Source organism: Balaenoptera musculus, chromosome 20 (assembly GCF_009873245.2).
Source record: "Balaenoptera musculus isolate JJ_BM4_2016_0621 chromosome 20, mBalMus1.pri.v3, whole genome shotgun sequence".
NCBI classification, from domain to species: domain Eukaryota; kingdom Metazoa; phylum Chordata; class Mammalia; order Artiodactyla; family Balaenopteridae; genus Balaenoptera; species Balaenoptera musculus.
This window is the reverse complement of record NC_045804.1, coordinates 10,136,656-10,152,201: the sequence shown is the minus strand read 5'-3', so window position 1 is coordinate 10,152,201 and position 15,546 is coordinate 10,136,656. Positions and strand designations below refer to the sequence as shown.

The 15,546-nt window shown below is 58.2% G+C and overlaps 1 protein-coding gene across 14 annotated transcripts in view; it reads left to right on the top strand.

Moving 5' to 3' along the window:
* RBFOX3 (RNA binding fox-1 homolog 3) overlaps positions 1-15,546 on the top strand; it is a 448,464-nt gene that overhangs the window by 366,747 nt on the left and 66,171 nt on the right. Inside the window, exon 1 of one of the 14 annotated variants that reach the window (XM_036837417.1) lies at positions 889-1,339. The exons of the other annotated variants lie outside the window; for them this stretch is intronic. Coding sequence (XP_036693312.1) covers positions 1,235-1,339 — 105 coding nt within the window. The 5' untranslated portion in view covers positions 889-1,234. Of the gene's footprint in view, positions 1-888; positions 1,340-15,546 lie in introns of those variants that run through there. 14 annotated transcript variants of the gene reach the window in all.

Here is a 15,546-nt window from a genome sequence, read left to right as displayed (position 1 = left end):
TGGTAAACTGGGCTTGGTCAGGGGGCATCTGGCAAGTGTGGACGCGTGACAGGCCCGTGGGTGTGTGCCTGGTGAAGCTGCAGACTTACGCACGTGTGTACACACACGCACCTGTCACAGTGGTGGTGTATGGACACAGCCAAGACCTCTGTCAGGCGCTGACTGGGGTCAGGGGTCCGACTGTGCACTCCGGCTCCATTGATGTGTGCACCCCAAGTCCGGTGTGTTCGTTTGGGTATGGGGAGGGGAGGACGCAGCTGTGGCCAGTGCCCCTTGCCCCCCTCCCCTGTATATTTAGGGTCCACAAGTCCATGTGCCTGGGGCAGGCCTGGGGTGTAAATGGGGCTTGGGGGACAGCGGGAGGGTGGGAGAGGCTCCCAGGGGCTCCAGTTGGGCTTCCAAGCCTGGGGCAGCAGGAGAAGCGTTCTCTAGCGAGGAAGCCTCTGCGTAGATGCCCTCATTACATCACCAACGTCCCCGCCACTGAGCCGGCCTCCCTTAGAAGAGGCGCTTCTCTGAACGCCAAGCAGGACGAAGCGCCTTCCGGTCGGGCCGCAGAGCCAGCAGAGCGGCTTCTTCTCTCCGCAGCGGCCGGTGGACAGAGCGGGGGCAAAAGGAGATTCCACAGACCCCAAACTCGGGAGTGGCCGCTGGATGCGGGGAGGAGGAGAGGAACGGAGGCCAGTGGGAGGGTGCGAGGACTGGCCGCGCGGGCGCCGGCGGGCGAGGGGTTAAGTGTGGGATCCGCTGTTGTGCTGTCGTTCCGGATTCTCTTCCCTCCGCGCCGGGCTGTTTGATGTTGGAGTACGCCAGGGACTACCCCTCCCACCGCTACACACGCGCGCACACGCGCACACTCACACACGCACACGCACCACTCTTTGCAGACAGGGCTCCGGTGGCTCCAAAGTGACGGACTCCCTCTCCCCTGCTCCCCTCATCCATTCTCTCGCGCATATAGCCTCCCTTTGCTATATTCTCGCGCGCGCTCTTTCCAGCGTCCCCGCCCGGGCAGGGGAGCACCCGGCAGAGGCGTGCCGCTTTCCTTCCATGCCTCCGTCTTAAAGAGCGCCACGAGGGGGAGGGGAGGGCCGGAGGAGGAAGAGGAGGAGGAGGAGACCGAGAGGGCGCCCGGGAGGCAGGGCGCGCGCACACACCGAGGGACGCGCGGAGGGCACGAGCCGCGCAGCGAGCGCAGAGCTTCCTCGGCCGCCGGGCGCCCCCCTGCCGCCCCATGCTGTGCTCCATGGCGAACTCGGGCTGCCTCCTGCTGTCCAACTCCGGCAGCATGCTCCCGCACTCCGTGCCCTGCCCGCCCGCCTTCCTCTACCTCCAACAGGTAAGCGGCCCCCGGCCCGCCCGGCCCCGGCCCCGGCCCCCCGTCCGGCGCACGTGCGCTCCGCGCCGCCACCCACAACCGCACTTGGCCGCCTCCGCGCCGCCGCGGGGGCCCGGCTGCGCTCCCCGCGTCATGGCGCCGGGGCCGAGGAGGGGAACTGCGCCCCTGCGCGGCGGCCGAGCGCGGGGTCGCCTGCGGCGCGCGCGGCGCGGGGCCGGGGGCTGGAGTTTGGGGTGTCGCTCGCAACTTTTCCGAAGGCGCGGGAGGGGGCGGCGGGCGGAGTCTCGGGGGAAGCCGGAGGGGAGGGGGCGGGGGTTCTCGGCGCCCTGGTCACTTTGGGGAACTTCGTGCCTGGCCGCGGGGGCGAGGAGTGGGGCCCTTCTCTGGCCGGTCGGGAAAGCCTGGGGGCCGCGCGGAGGCGGCGGCGGGGGCGCGGAGCTCTGCTGCAGCGGGGACCGCGCGCCGGCCTCGGGGAAGGCGGGCCACCCGCCTGATGGGACTGACGAGGGAGGCCCCTGGAGCTCCGACTGGGGAGGGGGCTGGGCCAGAGTTGTGCAGTCTGCGGGGCTGCGCAGGAAGCTCGGGCTGGCAAGGGGGGCTGCAGGAAGCCAAGCGACTCTGAGTCCCCAAATCCTCAGGGCTGTCCACGGGGAGGTGCGCACAGAAAATCAGCCGCCGCCTGCCTGCTGGCCGTGATGTGGAGGGCGGGGGTCCTGCGATCCCACCCAATGCGGAATCAGTGGGGACATTGCATTGGGGACAGAGGGGGGACTCCCTCGCCTCCCCCAGGCCCCATGGCCTCTCAGGGCTGCAGTTCCCAGTGCCAGCTTGGCCAGAGCCAGCTGGGGGGCTGCAGTACCTTGCCTCACCCACCCTGGCTACCCACACCTTATGACCTGCCCTCCTCTGCGGCGCTGTGGGGCTGCCTTCTTTATCTTTAGCATCCTCAATCTTTGCTTGGACCTGCAGGGTCGGGGTGACTGCTTGGGGAGGCCTGGGGCTTGAAGGGGGAAGACAGTGAAGCCGGGAGAGCTTCAGGCTGGCCATCCCGGGGCCTGCCTGACCCGGGGGCGGGGGTGGGGGAGGGCGTGGGGACTCCCATAGAACCAGGTCTGCACCCTGGGCTGGATGTGGAGATGGGAGGCAGAGGGCAGGGGGTGCCACCCCAAGGCTGACGGTCAGGGTCAGGCCAGGCCTAAGTGAACATGTTCCTCCACCGCCTCCCCCATGGGTATTTTTGAAGGGAGGATGGCAGAAGTGTGTGTTGCTTGGAGACAAGGAGCGGTCCAGGTGGAGCTGGGCCTTTGGATGGTGGGTTCTTGTCCTTTTGTGCCCCTTTGGGCTCTCCAGGGAGCCAAGAAAGAGAGAGCCATCGGAGGTGGCTCAGCAGGAGCTGGGGACACGGCGGACAAAGATGGGGTCCTTGGCTGAGCCAGGGCAGCTCTGAGTCCCCAGGCTGCTGGGTGCCTGGGTCGGCCCCTTACACAGATCCACGCAGCAGGAATTGACAAATGTCAGCAACTGCAGAGGAAGGGACAAGGGACTGACTGCATGGTCAGGAGCAGAGGGTGGCCGGAAGCAGCCTGCAACCCGGAGCCCTTGGTCCTTGGTCGCACCTTCCCTAGGACCACCTGTGATGTCTGAGCAGTCCTGGACACAGCCCAGTGACAACAAGAGCCACTGAGAGGGCCCCCATACCCACAGGCAGCGGGCATCCAATTCCAGGCCAGGGCCGACTCACAAAATTCCCCATCGTCATTGAGTCGCAGACGATCAGGGTGGACCTCGCAGGTCAGCCTCCCAGTGCCTCCCAAACTTCCATGAGCGCAGGAATCCCTTGGGGAATCTCTGAGGTTGGGCCTGTGAATCTGCATTTCTAACAAGCTCCCAGGTGGTCATGGGGCCCACCACTTAAAGTAGCCAGGATCTGCCCCACCCCCAGCCCCATTCAGCCAGAGCAAGAATGCTCTGGGCTGCAGGAAGAGGCTTCTATAGGTAAAGTGTAGAATTGGAGACTAATCCGCAGTTTATTGGCTGTGTTAGGCGAGTCAGTTCATCTCTCTGATCCTCAGGCTCTTCCTCTGAGAAACAGGGCAAAAGCACCATGCCCCCAGGTTGAATGGGAGGGTCAAGTGAAGAGGAAGTAGCGGCAAGCCTCCGAAAAATGCCAAACACTTGGCGTTATCTTGATGGAGTCAGACCAGTGCTCATAGTTGGGATAAATGCATCAAAAAGACCGGGGGGGCCAAGGTACCCAATTCCTCCAGAGCTGAGTGGATGCGTCCTCTACTGGTGGCATTTGGAGCTTTCTGTAGGGGCAGCGGGATGGCAAAAAGACCACAACCGAGCCAGACCCATCCAAAATGGGCATCAACCATGGGTAGAATTGTTTGTGGGAAAGCCAGAGTGTGCACCTTGGGCCAAGCTTTGAACACCCAGTTTCCTTCGCAGCTGTTCTGCAGGAGATGGCCGTGTGTCTCAGCAGACTGGGAAAGATCTAGCCAGCCATTTCCTGGCTATTTGTGGAGACACGTTGTTATAGGAGCACACGCAGCTCTGGTGGTCCAGGACCGATACCAAACAAATAATGACATTTAGTTCAAGACCCCACTTGTCCCAAACCACCTTTGAAGTGAGACAGCCTCCCGCATCCCCTGGAAGTGGGGCTCAGGGCGGCTCCGGCCCAGCCTCCAGAGTCAGAGCTTGCCTCCCCTGCAGGCTCCCACCGAGGGCTTGCAGGTCTTCCGCATGAGTGAGCCTTGGTGCCATATGTAGGCTGTGTATTCAGTCTCAACACACGTTTGATAACAGGAGCAGGAGCAAAAGACGTGAAATCAAGCAAGACAAGAGACGTGGTTTTCGGCGCATGAAGATGCAGGGTTTAAACAGGCAAGCTTTTGAAACAGAGAGTCTTTCGAACTGGAAATTAGAAAATAAAACCTCCACCAAGAGAATTCCGTTCTCTCTATTAAAGCATCAACCTTTCCCCGCTGCATGGGCTGGACCCCAAGTGTGCTGAGCATGGGGCCGGGTCCCCTCTGAGACGCAGCAGCTCTATAATTCATTAGAGGAGCTTGTTGTCAGGCGTTCCTCCTCCCAGCCTCTCAGCCGTGCTGGCATTTTTCAGAGTTCTAACCATCCAAGGCATGACTTCAGGTCACCCGACACCAGGAGAAATCCAGCTGCGGTTTGGGCTCTGGTATTTGTTCAGAGCTCACCCGAGCGGCCCCGGGCCTCACTCAGGTTGTGCCCCACGAGGCCTGGCCTTGGTTTCCCCACCTGCCCAGCTGGCCGCCTGGGGGCTCTGGCTCTCTGTGATTACCTCAGCCCCCTCCAGGGCAGCCCAGAGCCGTGGTCCCCCACATCTGGTCCCTGCTAGGGATCCAAGGATGGGCCACAGAGAGGCTGTTGTCCTGGTGCGTTGCGGCCAGCGAGGGGTGGAGCCGATACTGATCACCTGTCAGAGCAAGAAGTACCTCATCTGGAAATCCAGAATATCAGCAAGACTCCCTGAGAGGCCCTAGTCTGGGCTCCAGTAGAAGAAAGTTGTAGAGAGTGGGAAGAAAAACCCCCACGCCCACAAAATGGGATTTTTTGTCACGGTAATTACTTATTACTAAGCTGCAGTGTCCTATAAAAGAGAATCTTATCACCACATCCAGCTGGGAAGCTGGGAAATCCCTCCGGGGAAGACAGAGATGTAAGTGCCCTAAGTTTTTTAAAAAGGAGTATTGGTGACAGAGAGGAGGGGCTGTGCTGGCAGGTCGCCAGCAGGTCGGAGAGGGACCAGACCCCGGAGGATGGGAGCACTGGGGGCCTTCCCGAGGGCTGTGCTTAGAGTTCTGTCCATCTTATCGTCTTTATGTTCTTAATCAAGGTGAAATCACAGATGGCCTCAGTTGTCATTGGCATAAACATTGCCCGAAACCGGAAGTTTCCGTGGAGGATGTGGTGTTTCCACCCAGCTTCCTGATGTGAGACAGATTGTTCCTTGGAGTTGGTAGCAAAAAGCATTCCTTCAGGGTGTGGAACCCAGAGGCTCCTCGGGGAGGCCAGGAAATTCTAGGGTCTGTTTTGAGATTCGTTAGGAAGCTCTGCTCTTATTAATAATCATTCTCTTTGAGGTAGCAGTGCTGCTAGTCACAGGAATTTTTAATGAGGATTAATTACCGTAGCAAAGGTAGCACTGCTTCTTACACCTTCTTGACACGCCTGGGCATCTTGTGTGTGTTCCTGGGCTGTTGGCATGTCACCGTGGTGTGATTCTGGGAACCCCGTCTGAGACACACATGTTCATGGTGACATAACGCGCCTGTGAGTGCGCCCCAGCCAGGGGGCAGGGGCAGGCCCAAAACAGCACCTTCACCTGCATCTTCAGACTTACATGCTACTGAGGTCTGTTCCAGTGGGCGGAGCCACATGCTAAAAATTATCCTATGAACTGGAGAATTTAACTAAACCAGTAGTTGAGGTCCCATGATGCTCATTCTAAATTGAGCGACCTGGTCAGGGAGCCCTCGCCCCCCGCCCCCCCCAGGGAATCCTTGGGGACCAGAGATAGCGCTGTTCTAGCTGCCCATGGCTTGAGACACTCATACTTAGGGTGAAACCAACTTACTCTGGTGTCGTTTGGTTGCTGAAGTAACTCGGTTATTTCTACGGGTTCCCCCTCAGTTTTTGCTCTTTGGCAGCTCGTGTTGGTTCCTGAATCTGCTGAGTGCACGTGCACGTTTTGTTGTTGAGGAAACTGCGGCACAGAGAGGTTAGGTAACGTCTAACTCGTAAAGCCCCCGACGAGGGACTTCCCTGGCGCTACAGCGGTTAAGACTCCGAGCTTCCGATGCAGGGGGCACAGGTTTGATCCCTAGTCAGGGAACTAAGATCCCACATGCTGCGGGGCGCAGCCAAAAATAAATAAATAATAAAGCCCCTGACGGGCAGAGCCTGGGTTCGAGCCCAGGCAGCCGGACCCCAGCATCACACATCTAGTGAGGAACAAGGACCCCCCAGCCACTTTCCTCGCCATGCACAGAACAGAAGTAAGTCAGCTGCAGCCTCCAGTTGGGGAAAGTGGAAGCAGCCTGCCTCCGAAACCCCAGGGTCCTGGCCTGTTGTATCTTTCTCCTTGGGGTGAGTGGGTTTCTCTGGAGAGCGAGGAGCAAGGAGCTGTGTCTAGCTGGATGGGCGATAAGCGTGGCAAGCAGTGGTGGCCGAGGGGGGATCCAGCCCCGGGCGTGGACGGAGGGTCGCCTAGTGCAGGATGTTCAGACCCAGCAGAGCGTGAAGGCTGGGCAGAGCTGAGCAGCCTCAGACCCCCAGCTCTGCTGTGGGGCCTCCCTGCCCCAGAGGTGTGGGTGCATGGGGCTGGCTACGGGCTTCACGGGGGCGGAGGAGCTGGCATGGCGGGCGTGGGCTAAGCCAGTTGGTGTGCTGGGAGAGCAGCAGAGGGCAGGAAAGAACGCTGCAGCCGGGCAGACCGTGCCTGCGGCCTGTCCTCTCCCCCTGGCATGGCCAGGTGCCCACAGCCTGCCAGACCAGCGGGCAGGCACTGAGCCACACAACTTGGGGGTCGCAACACGCCGCCATCCTTGGAGGAGGCGAGGCTGAGGTCCCAGCCCAAGTGCCCTCTGTCTCCTGTCCTCGGTCCTGGGGATGGCCACCCGCAGGCGGCTCAGAGCAGAGTACCAGGTTCCTGGGGGAGGGCGGGAGGCTGGCAGGGCTTCTAGCCAGCTCTGGGGTGGCACCTGACACCCAACTGGAACCTGGGCCAAAGGCAGTGGTCCCACAGACAGGCAGATGTCAGGAGGGAGGTCTGCAGCTGGGGGCCTGCCTGTGACCGGGGCTGAGTCCCACCCAGGTGCCTGAAGCAGCAGCGCACCGCGGTCCTGCAGAAGGGGCTCCCGTACTTCCCGAGGGCGGGGCTTTGCGGCCACCCCGGACGGCTGGGGGCTCCACTGAGGCCGCTCATTGCTGTCCCTCCTCCTGCCTCTCCTCCAGCACCTCTCTCCGTGCCTCCCCCAAGTCCTCAGCCTTTCTCTTCTGCCTTCATGTCAGTGGTTGCCCCTAGAATATTCCCTGCTGCTGGGCCTCTGCCACCCTCTCCTCCCCTTCCCCCGGCCTACTTTCTCGCCCCTCTTGTATTCATTTTCTGTTTTCCCCTTCACCCCGACTTCCTCCCAGGGGATTCCAGCCCCTTCTCATCCCCCAGACTCTGGCCAGCCCGTGCAGCCCCCTCCAGCCCCCTCCATGGCCTGCCAACCCACTGGCCAGCCTGTTATGTGGTCCCATCAGGGGCTGCGCATGCGTTACAAATTGCATCTCCATGGGGTCACAGGCCTTTTGTGTCACCAGCACAGCTGAGCGTGGTCCTTGGTGTCCAGGACCCCCCAGGGGGAGCGAGTCCAGTTCTGGAAGGAGACCGAGTGGGGCTGGGACTTGGGCTTGGGCCGGAGGCCTCGGCTGCTCCGGGGAGCCCTGGGTGGCTCTGGTGCCAGCCCACCTGCCACAGTGGGATCCCCACTAGCCGCAACAGAGACGGGCCGGCAGCCTCTGAGAGGCAGTGGAGGCTAGTCCTGTCCCCGCCACCCATACACCACCCCCCAGCCAGGGGCTCCAGCGGGCAGGCACGGTCTTCATCCCCCTGGGATCTTTGAGCCGCTCAGGGAGTCGACAGAGAAGGAGAGGCGAAGGAGGTCAGCAGCCACAATTATTTATGGAGTGGCTGTTTGTGCCAGGCTCTGCAGCGGGCCCTGGGTGTAGAGTTGGGAATAAGAGCCCCCTGTGCTCTGCTTCCTGGGGCTCACAGGCCCAACTCAACCAAAGTAAACTGGTTCTAAGAGCAGCACACGTCTCTCCCCCCGTGGCTGTGAGGGCATGTCCAGAGCCCAGCCGGGTTGTCTGAGAGGGGAGCCAGCCAACGCCTTCCCTTCCCGGCCGGAGCTTCTGTGTCCAGGCGTCTAAGCTGGGGTTTTACATCACCTTTCCTTCCCTTCCAGGGGGCTTTTCGGGCTGCAGAGGCCCCTGCTTGCTCCCCCCAGCCTGTACCTACCCCATCACCACCCACCCAGGCATGGCGTCCAGCCTCTTAATCACTCCAGCGGGCGGCTCGGGTGCGCCTGGGTGTGGTGAGTCAGCTCCGCGTCTGGGGAACGTGGGGAACTTGTCCGCAGGGGCAGTGGGGAGCCCGGGTGGGCTCGCGGGAGAGGCCTGGCCCCCGGATCCCCCCAGGCAGGAAGGAGGCTGCTTTGTCCTGCTTCCCAAGCCAGTGCAGGGCTGGTCCCACGCAGACGCCCAAGGTCACCCACACCAGGTGGTCCTGAGAGGGGCTGGGGGCTGTCCCACACCAGCCTCAGAGCAGCCGCGGGGCCCACAGTGTCACCCCAGGAGGGGGACGGGTGGAGGCAGACGCTGCCTGTCCTGGCCCCTCAGCAACCGGCCCTGTGGCCTAGAGCACACTCTGGTCTCTTGGGGCCTTTGGGGCTCAGCTGCAGAGCAAGGGTACAATCAACAAATGGCAGGACGCTGGGGGTTGAGCCAAAGTACCATCCAACAGCAGTGCCAGGGCCCCCTGCATGTCACCCGGCCGGGCGTCCTCCCTGCCTTCACGGAGCTCTTGTTCCAGTCCGGAAGGGAGGGGACGGATCCACAGAAAGGCAGATAAGAAGGGTGACAGACAGAGGTGGACGTGGAGGACACGGAGTGGGGGCTGTGGTGGGGCGGCAGGGCCCCCAGGAGGGCCGAGAGCACTTAAGCTGAGCCGGGAAGGCAGAGGCAGCAGCGCCAGGAGTCAGGCTGTGTTCTGCTGGGACTCGTGCCCACATCCTTCCCGGGAGGACCCTGTGCCCAGATCACGGCTCCCAGAGCGCAGTCTCACTTAGACAAATGTCACCTGTGTCCGTGCTGTGCTAAGGGGACCGAGTGTGTGTGTGAGTGTTTGTGTGCAAGAGCACTTGTGTCAGTGAGGTTGTATATTGTGTGCATGTGGGTTGTGTGTTGTGTGTGTGTATGTGCGGAGTTGTTGTGTGTGTTGAGAAGCCGGAAGAGAGCTCGGGGCAGTTCAGCTTGTGTGTGTGGTGTGTGCAGAGCTTGATACACGTGTGGGGAAGGGTCCCAAGAAGACACCCGCAGAAACCGTCCATCCCCATAGAAGGTGGGTGATGTGAAACTTAATCTGTCTTGAGCTGCAGGGTGAGGCACGGTGGGGAAAGGCCTGGATTAAGAATCAGGAACATTCAAGTTCTGATTGCAGCTCTGCCTGACCTGCCGTTCTCCTCCTGGGCCTCATTCCCTCATCGGTGAGCAAGTAAACAGGACCAGGTCAGGGCTGCCCAGACCAGGAAGTGGGGTTCGAAATGGAGAACGAATGTGTGGGTTTTTTCCATCCCAATTGTCGTATTTTGGGGGGGAAATTGTTGCCAAACCATGGTGTGTTCAAAGAAGGGTGATTAGGAGGATCAGCTAAAGGTATCTGGGGGATTCAACCCGGATCTCGGCTGAGGTCAGCAGGTTGGCACATAAGGGAGAACAGACCCTACCCCCCTGGACAGGAGCAGAGGGTGGGAACAGGCAGTGGGTTTAGAGAAAAATCGCTAAGAACATTTGTAACTGGCATTTCCCAGCTTTAGCATTGGTTGTTACGTGAGGTGGTAAGTTCCCCGTCATCAGAGGAATGCAACAGAGACTGACTGGTTCTCTACTTCAGAGGCTCTAGAGCAATGCTGTCCGATAAAAATATAGTGTCAGCCAGCAGGAAAGTTTACATTTTCTAGTAGCCACTTAAAAGAAGTGAAAAGAAACAGATGAATTTCAATAATACATTTTTTTAAACCCAATGTATCCCAAATATCAACCCATCACATATGATCAATATGAAATAATTAATGAGGTAGTTTGCATTCTTGTTTTTGTACTAAGTCTTTGAAATCTGGTGTAGATTTTACACGTACGGCACATCTCCACTCAGACTAGCCGCGTTTCCAGGGCTCAGTGCTCACGGAGTATTGTGATTAACATGCTGGGCAGATCCAGAACTTTTCCATGATCACAGGAAGTCAGCTCTAGGCCTCGCTGCTCAAAGCCTGGTCTGCGGACCAGCAGCGCAGAGAGCCAGCTAGAAACGCAGACCCCCGGGCTCTCTGAACCTCCTGCGTCTGAATCGGCGTGGAGTGGGGCGTCTGGGGGAGTCACACTGCTCCAGAACTTGGTGTATTTCAGGGGATGTGGATGGGGTGGCCTTCAGATCCCTCTCGTGGCTACAGGTCTCAGAGCCCCACTGGCCCCCAGTGCCTGTCTACAGACAGGCTGTGTCTTTGACAAAGTCTTCACCTACCCCTGGCAAAGTGGGATAACTAGGAATCTAAGTGTAGTTACTTTTCTCATAAAGATCAATCTATTGACTTTTGTGTGTAAAATAACTGTTTTAGTTAAGTGACGGTGATACCCGCTGTTCACATTTTCAATGTCCTTATTTGGTAAAATAAAAGGTTGGCAATTCAAATCCTCCACCACCCTTCTTTTTAAAATGCATTTTACTAAGTAGCCCTCTTCAACAGTCTGGAAACCAGTGATCTCGAGCAGGAATCCTTGGGCCAAATCCATCCTACCGTCTGTTTTTATAAAAAAAACTTTTGTTGGAACACGGCCACATTCGTTTGTTCACGTGCTGCCTCTGGCAGCTTTCACGCCACAGCGGCAGAGTTGAGCAGATGCAACAGAGACCACATGGCCTGCAAAGCTCAAAATATTTGCTGGAAAAGTTTGCTGGGCTGGAGGTTGCTCCAGCACAGAGCAGCGCTGCCCATAGAGGTACAAGGGGAGCCCCACGTGATGCTGCGTTTTCTAGCAGCCACATTGACCAGCATGAAAAGACACAGGTGAAATTCATTGTAATGATATATTTTATTTCACCCAATCCAAAATATTTTCATTGCAACATTTAATCAATCTAAATATGATGGAGGGACTTCCCTGGCAGTCCAGTGGTTAAGATTCCGCACTTCCAATGTAGGGGACGCGGGTTTGACCCCTGGTCGGGGAACTAAGATCCCACATGCCGAGCGGCCATAAAATAAAATAAAATGATCCATTCTATTAAAAAAAGAAATATGATGGAGATTTTTGGCCTTCTTTTTTCATGCTAGATCTTCGAAATTCACTGCGTATTTTTCTTTTTTTTTAATTAATTAATTAATTAATTTTTATTTTTGGCTGTGTTGGGTCTTCATTTCTGTGCGAGAGCTTTCTCTAGTTGCGGCAAGCGGGGGCCAGTCTTCATCGTGGTGCGCGGGCCTCTCACTATCGCGGCCTCTCTTGTTGCAGAGCACAGGCTCCAGACGCGCAGGCTCAGTAGTTGTGGCTCACGGGCCCAGTTGCTCCGCGGCATGTGGGATCTTCCCAGACCAGGGCTCGAACCCGTGTCCCCTGCATTGGCAGGCAGACTCTCAACCACTGCGCCACCAGGGAAGCCTCCACTGCGTATTTTTCATTCACGGCTCGTAGCGCATCAGACCAGCCAGATTTCAAATGCTCAGGAACCACATGTGGCTGGTGTCTGCCCTAGTGGACAGCGCAGGTCTGGAAGGAATGAGGTGAGTTCCAACTGGGGCATCTGGGAAGGAGGCTGAGAGGAGCTAGGCTCTTCCCGGGGTGTCAATGGGGCTGGGACCTGCAATAGGTGAGTCTGTGGGCAGGACCATCCCAAAGGGAGCCAGCAGTTTTTATGGAGAGACAGAGAGTCGAGTGCGTTCAGGGCTGGTTCCTGGACTGCCTGGAGCGTGAGGGTGAGAATGACGATGGGAATGGTTCCGAGTCTAGGCTGAGAAATTTGGGCTTTTTTCAGTAGGTAATAGGGAGCCACGGAAGGTCTTTGAGCAGGGCAGTGACATGATCAGCTCTATATGTAAGGAAGATGAATCTGGGATGGAAAGGAGACTACAGACCAGGCAACAGCCAGGACCGAGGCTTGGGCAAGAGATGATGGGGCCTGACCCAGCAGGCAGTGGGGATAAGGTGGGGTGAACAGGAAGATTTTGCAGAAGAGGTGTGCCCCAGACATGCTAACAGATGGGTCATGGGGAAGGAGGGTCCCTGCGGAATTGGTGGTTTCTGGTTTAGGGTTGGCACTGATGTGGGGTGAGTGGGTTGCTCTGGTGGCCGTGGCCTTAACCACGTGATCTCAGCCCTCGTGAGCCCCCAGGTCCTGGCTCCTTGGTGGAGAAAGTCTTCCCCCCTCCCTCACCGGCACAAGAGTCCTCCTGTGGGTGCCAGGGCAGGCTGCATGCCCCAGCAGAGAACCCTCGGGTCCTGCCCTCTCCTCCAGCCTCCTTTCAGGTCTGTTGGGCCAGACCAGGGCAAGTGCCCCAGACAGATGTGAACATCTGGCTGTGCCCTTCTGGACACTTAGCACCTTCACCCCATGTCCTCCCTTCACATCCGGTCTGAGCCCGGCTGCAGCCCGAGACAGTCCCTCCTGTCCTACCATCCCCAGAATAAACGCGCTCCAGGGTGCATTTGCAAGGTAGATGGGAAGACAGCCCCCTGGCTCCAGAGGAAGCAGTGGTCCCACGTGCCCCAGCCCTGGTGTCCCCAAGCCACTGTCATAAACACCTGGCCAGGGAGGTGCATGCCAGGGGCTGGGGGCAGGCAGCCTCCTGGGTGGAAGGTGAGGGGATCGGAGCATCCCAGGAGGGACGGAAAGGTCACAGGTCACCTCTGTACCACCTGGGAGGGCCTCACAGACAAGGAGGCCAGGTCGATTCCAGGCATGGAGCCTGGTGCGGAAAACACATTGGGAAGGGAGTGAAGCAGAGGTTACCTGAAATGGGCTGGGGCTGCCTGCGTTGCCTACCTGAACAAGAGGTTGTGTGTTTCTCCCCAGGCAGTTCCAGCTTCCTGGCCTTTGTTCTTGTGTCTTTCACCGGGAGTGCCAGTCCCCAGACACTCGCCTGACATGCTTTCTCATTTCCTCCAAGACTTTGTTCTCTCTCATGAGACCCTTCTTGATTGTTATTAAGCCATTTAGAAGTGCAGCCACCCCTCCTCATCTTTCTCTCTCGCATCCCCTTTGCTATATTTTTCTTTGTAACATTCGTGGATTTCTGGCATACTTCACATTTTACTTGTTTGTTTGCCTCTACCAGGGGAAGGACTGTTGTGTTCACTGTGTTTCCCAAGCACCTAGGACAGTGCCGGGTACATGCAGATGCTCAGTAAACATTCACTGCGTGATTGAGATCTGCCCTCCCTCCACGGGCAGCCTCGGGGAGCAAAGGGTCTGTTTTCTGTTTTACCCACCGCCCTTTCCAACACCCCCAGCCGGGCAGCCCCTCCAGGCCCAGCCACCTGAGCAGCCAGCTGGCAAGTGGCTGAGCGGCCACAAGTGACAAAGATGGGGCAGGTCTTCTGTCACAGCCTCTGTGGGGCTTAGAGGCTCAAAGGGCGGGAATGCTCAGGGGCGAGGGGGGTGGCAGGGAAACTTGGCTCTTTTATTCCACCACCCGCTTCTTCCTTCCTCCTTCCGTCCCTCCCTCTCTCCCTCCTTTCTTTTTCTTTCCTTCTTTCTTTCTTTCTTTCCTTTTTTCTTTCTTTCTTTCTTTCCTTTTTTCTAACTGTATAGTTCATATCTGTGGTTCCTTTTTTAATTGAGGTATAATTCACATGGCATAAAATATACCCTCATGAAGCGTACAGTTCCATGGTTTTTAGAATATTCACAAAGCTGTGCAACCAGCACCACTATCTAGTTGCAGAACTTTGTCATTTCCCCCCAGAAGAAACTCCATATGCATTAGGCACTCGCTGCCCTTCCCTCCAGGCCCTGACAACCCCTAATCTGCCCTATGTCTCTGCATTTCCCTGTTCTGGACGTTTCACATTAACAGAATCATACAGGACGGGGCCCTTTGTGTCTAGCCGCCGCTGTTCCGTGGGGATCGGAGCAGGGCTCCCGCAGCAGGGAGGTGCAGGCGCTGCCCTCAGAGGGCTTGCAGACAGTGGAAGCAGTGGCTTTCTGGTCCTGGGCTGAGTGTGACCTGCAGTCCTCCCCAGCTGCCCTTCCAGGGGCCTTGGGGGAGAGTCTCTCCCGCTGCCTGCGCACACGTGATAGTGGGTAAGTTTGGGAGGAGGAGCCCCTGGACAAAGAGGGGTGGCCCCTGACTTTCCCAATTCGTCTGAGCCTCGCCCCTGCCTAGGGCGTGCGTAAAGAAAAACCCAGACCCTCTGGTTTCTTCGGATGAAAGCCAGGCCACGGGTGCCCCGCGAGCAAGTGCTTGGGCTCGAGTGAATGTGAATGTCCATCCCTGACGTCTGAGAGCCAGTGGTGACTGCTGCTTCCACCCCGCGTGCAGAGTGAAGCTCCTCCGGGCTCACATCCCAAAGAGAAAGTGACGCCAGATTTCCCACGGTCCCGGCAGCGCGGCAGGGCCAGGGTGGCCATTTCAGGGGTCTCCGGGGCCTAGCAGGTAGCCTGGTGGGAGCCCGTGCGTGATTTCCAAGGGTGACACGTGTACGTCTGAAACCTCCGCAGTGTGGTTAAGCATTTGGGACTGCGGGTAGAGACGGAGTCTCTCCTCAGGCTAGAGTGTCAGCCCCAGATGCATGAGCCAACACACAGCCTGCGTGCCCCAGGCCTGGCTGGGCGCTAGGACAAGGCAGCTGGGAGGACGAACCAGCGTGCGGGCAGGCTGGCAGAGGAGGTGCAGGCTGTTCCTGCTGGGCCACCTTCACTGTCCCTGTCCCCGGGGCTGAAGGCAGGCAGAGCCTCCCGTAGAGCCCTGGTTGTGCAGAAGCCTGGCCTCCCTGGGCACGTCTGTGCTCTGCTCTGCCCTCTGTCAGTGCACTGGTCACGGTGGGCAAGTGGAAACTGGCAGGGTGTGGAAGGAGTGAGCGAGCTAGGCCTGCCTCTCCCCTGCTCAGTGACCCTGGCCCTTCTCCTTCCCGGGCCTCAGTTTCGTCCTGGGTCCGTGGGGGTAGCATTGCATCCAGTGGGGGGATAGATGACGTGGTGCGTCCCGAGTGGCCAGCCCCAGGCCTAGGGTAGGGTCAGCCCTGGTGGACGTGGCCTCTTCTGTTGTTTAAAGCTCCAGATACATTAAATCCAGAAAAGGAATTGCTAAAATAAGGTCACAGAGTGTGTAGTTTATCTTAAATATTTCCATTTAGCAAGTTAACAATTTAAACCCATGCTTGAGCAAAGGTAGTGTAACTGTGCT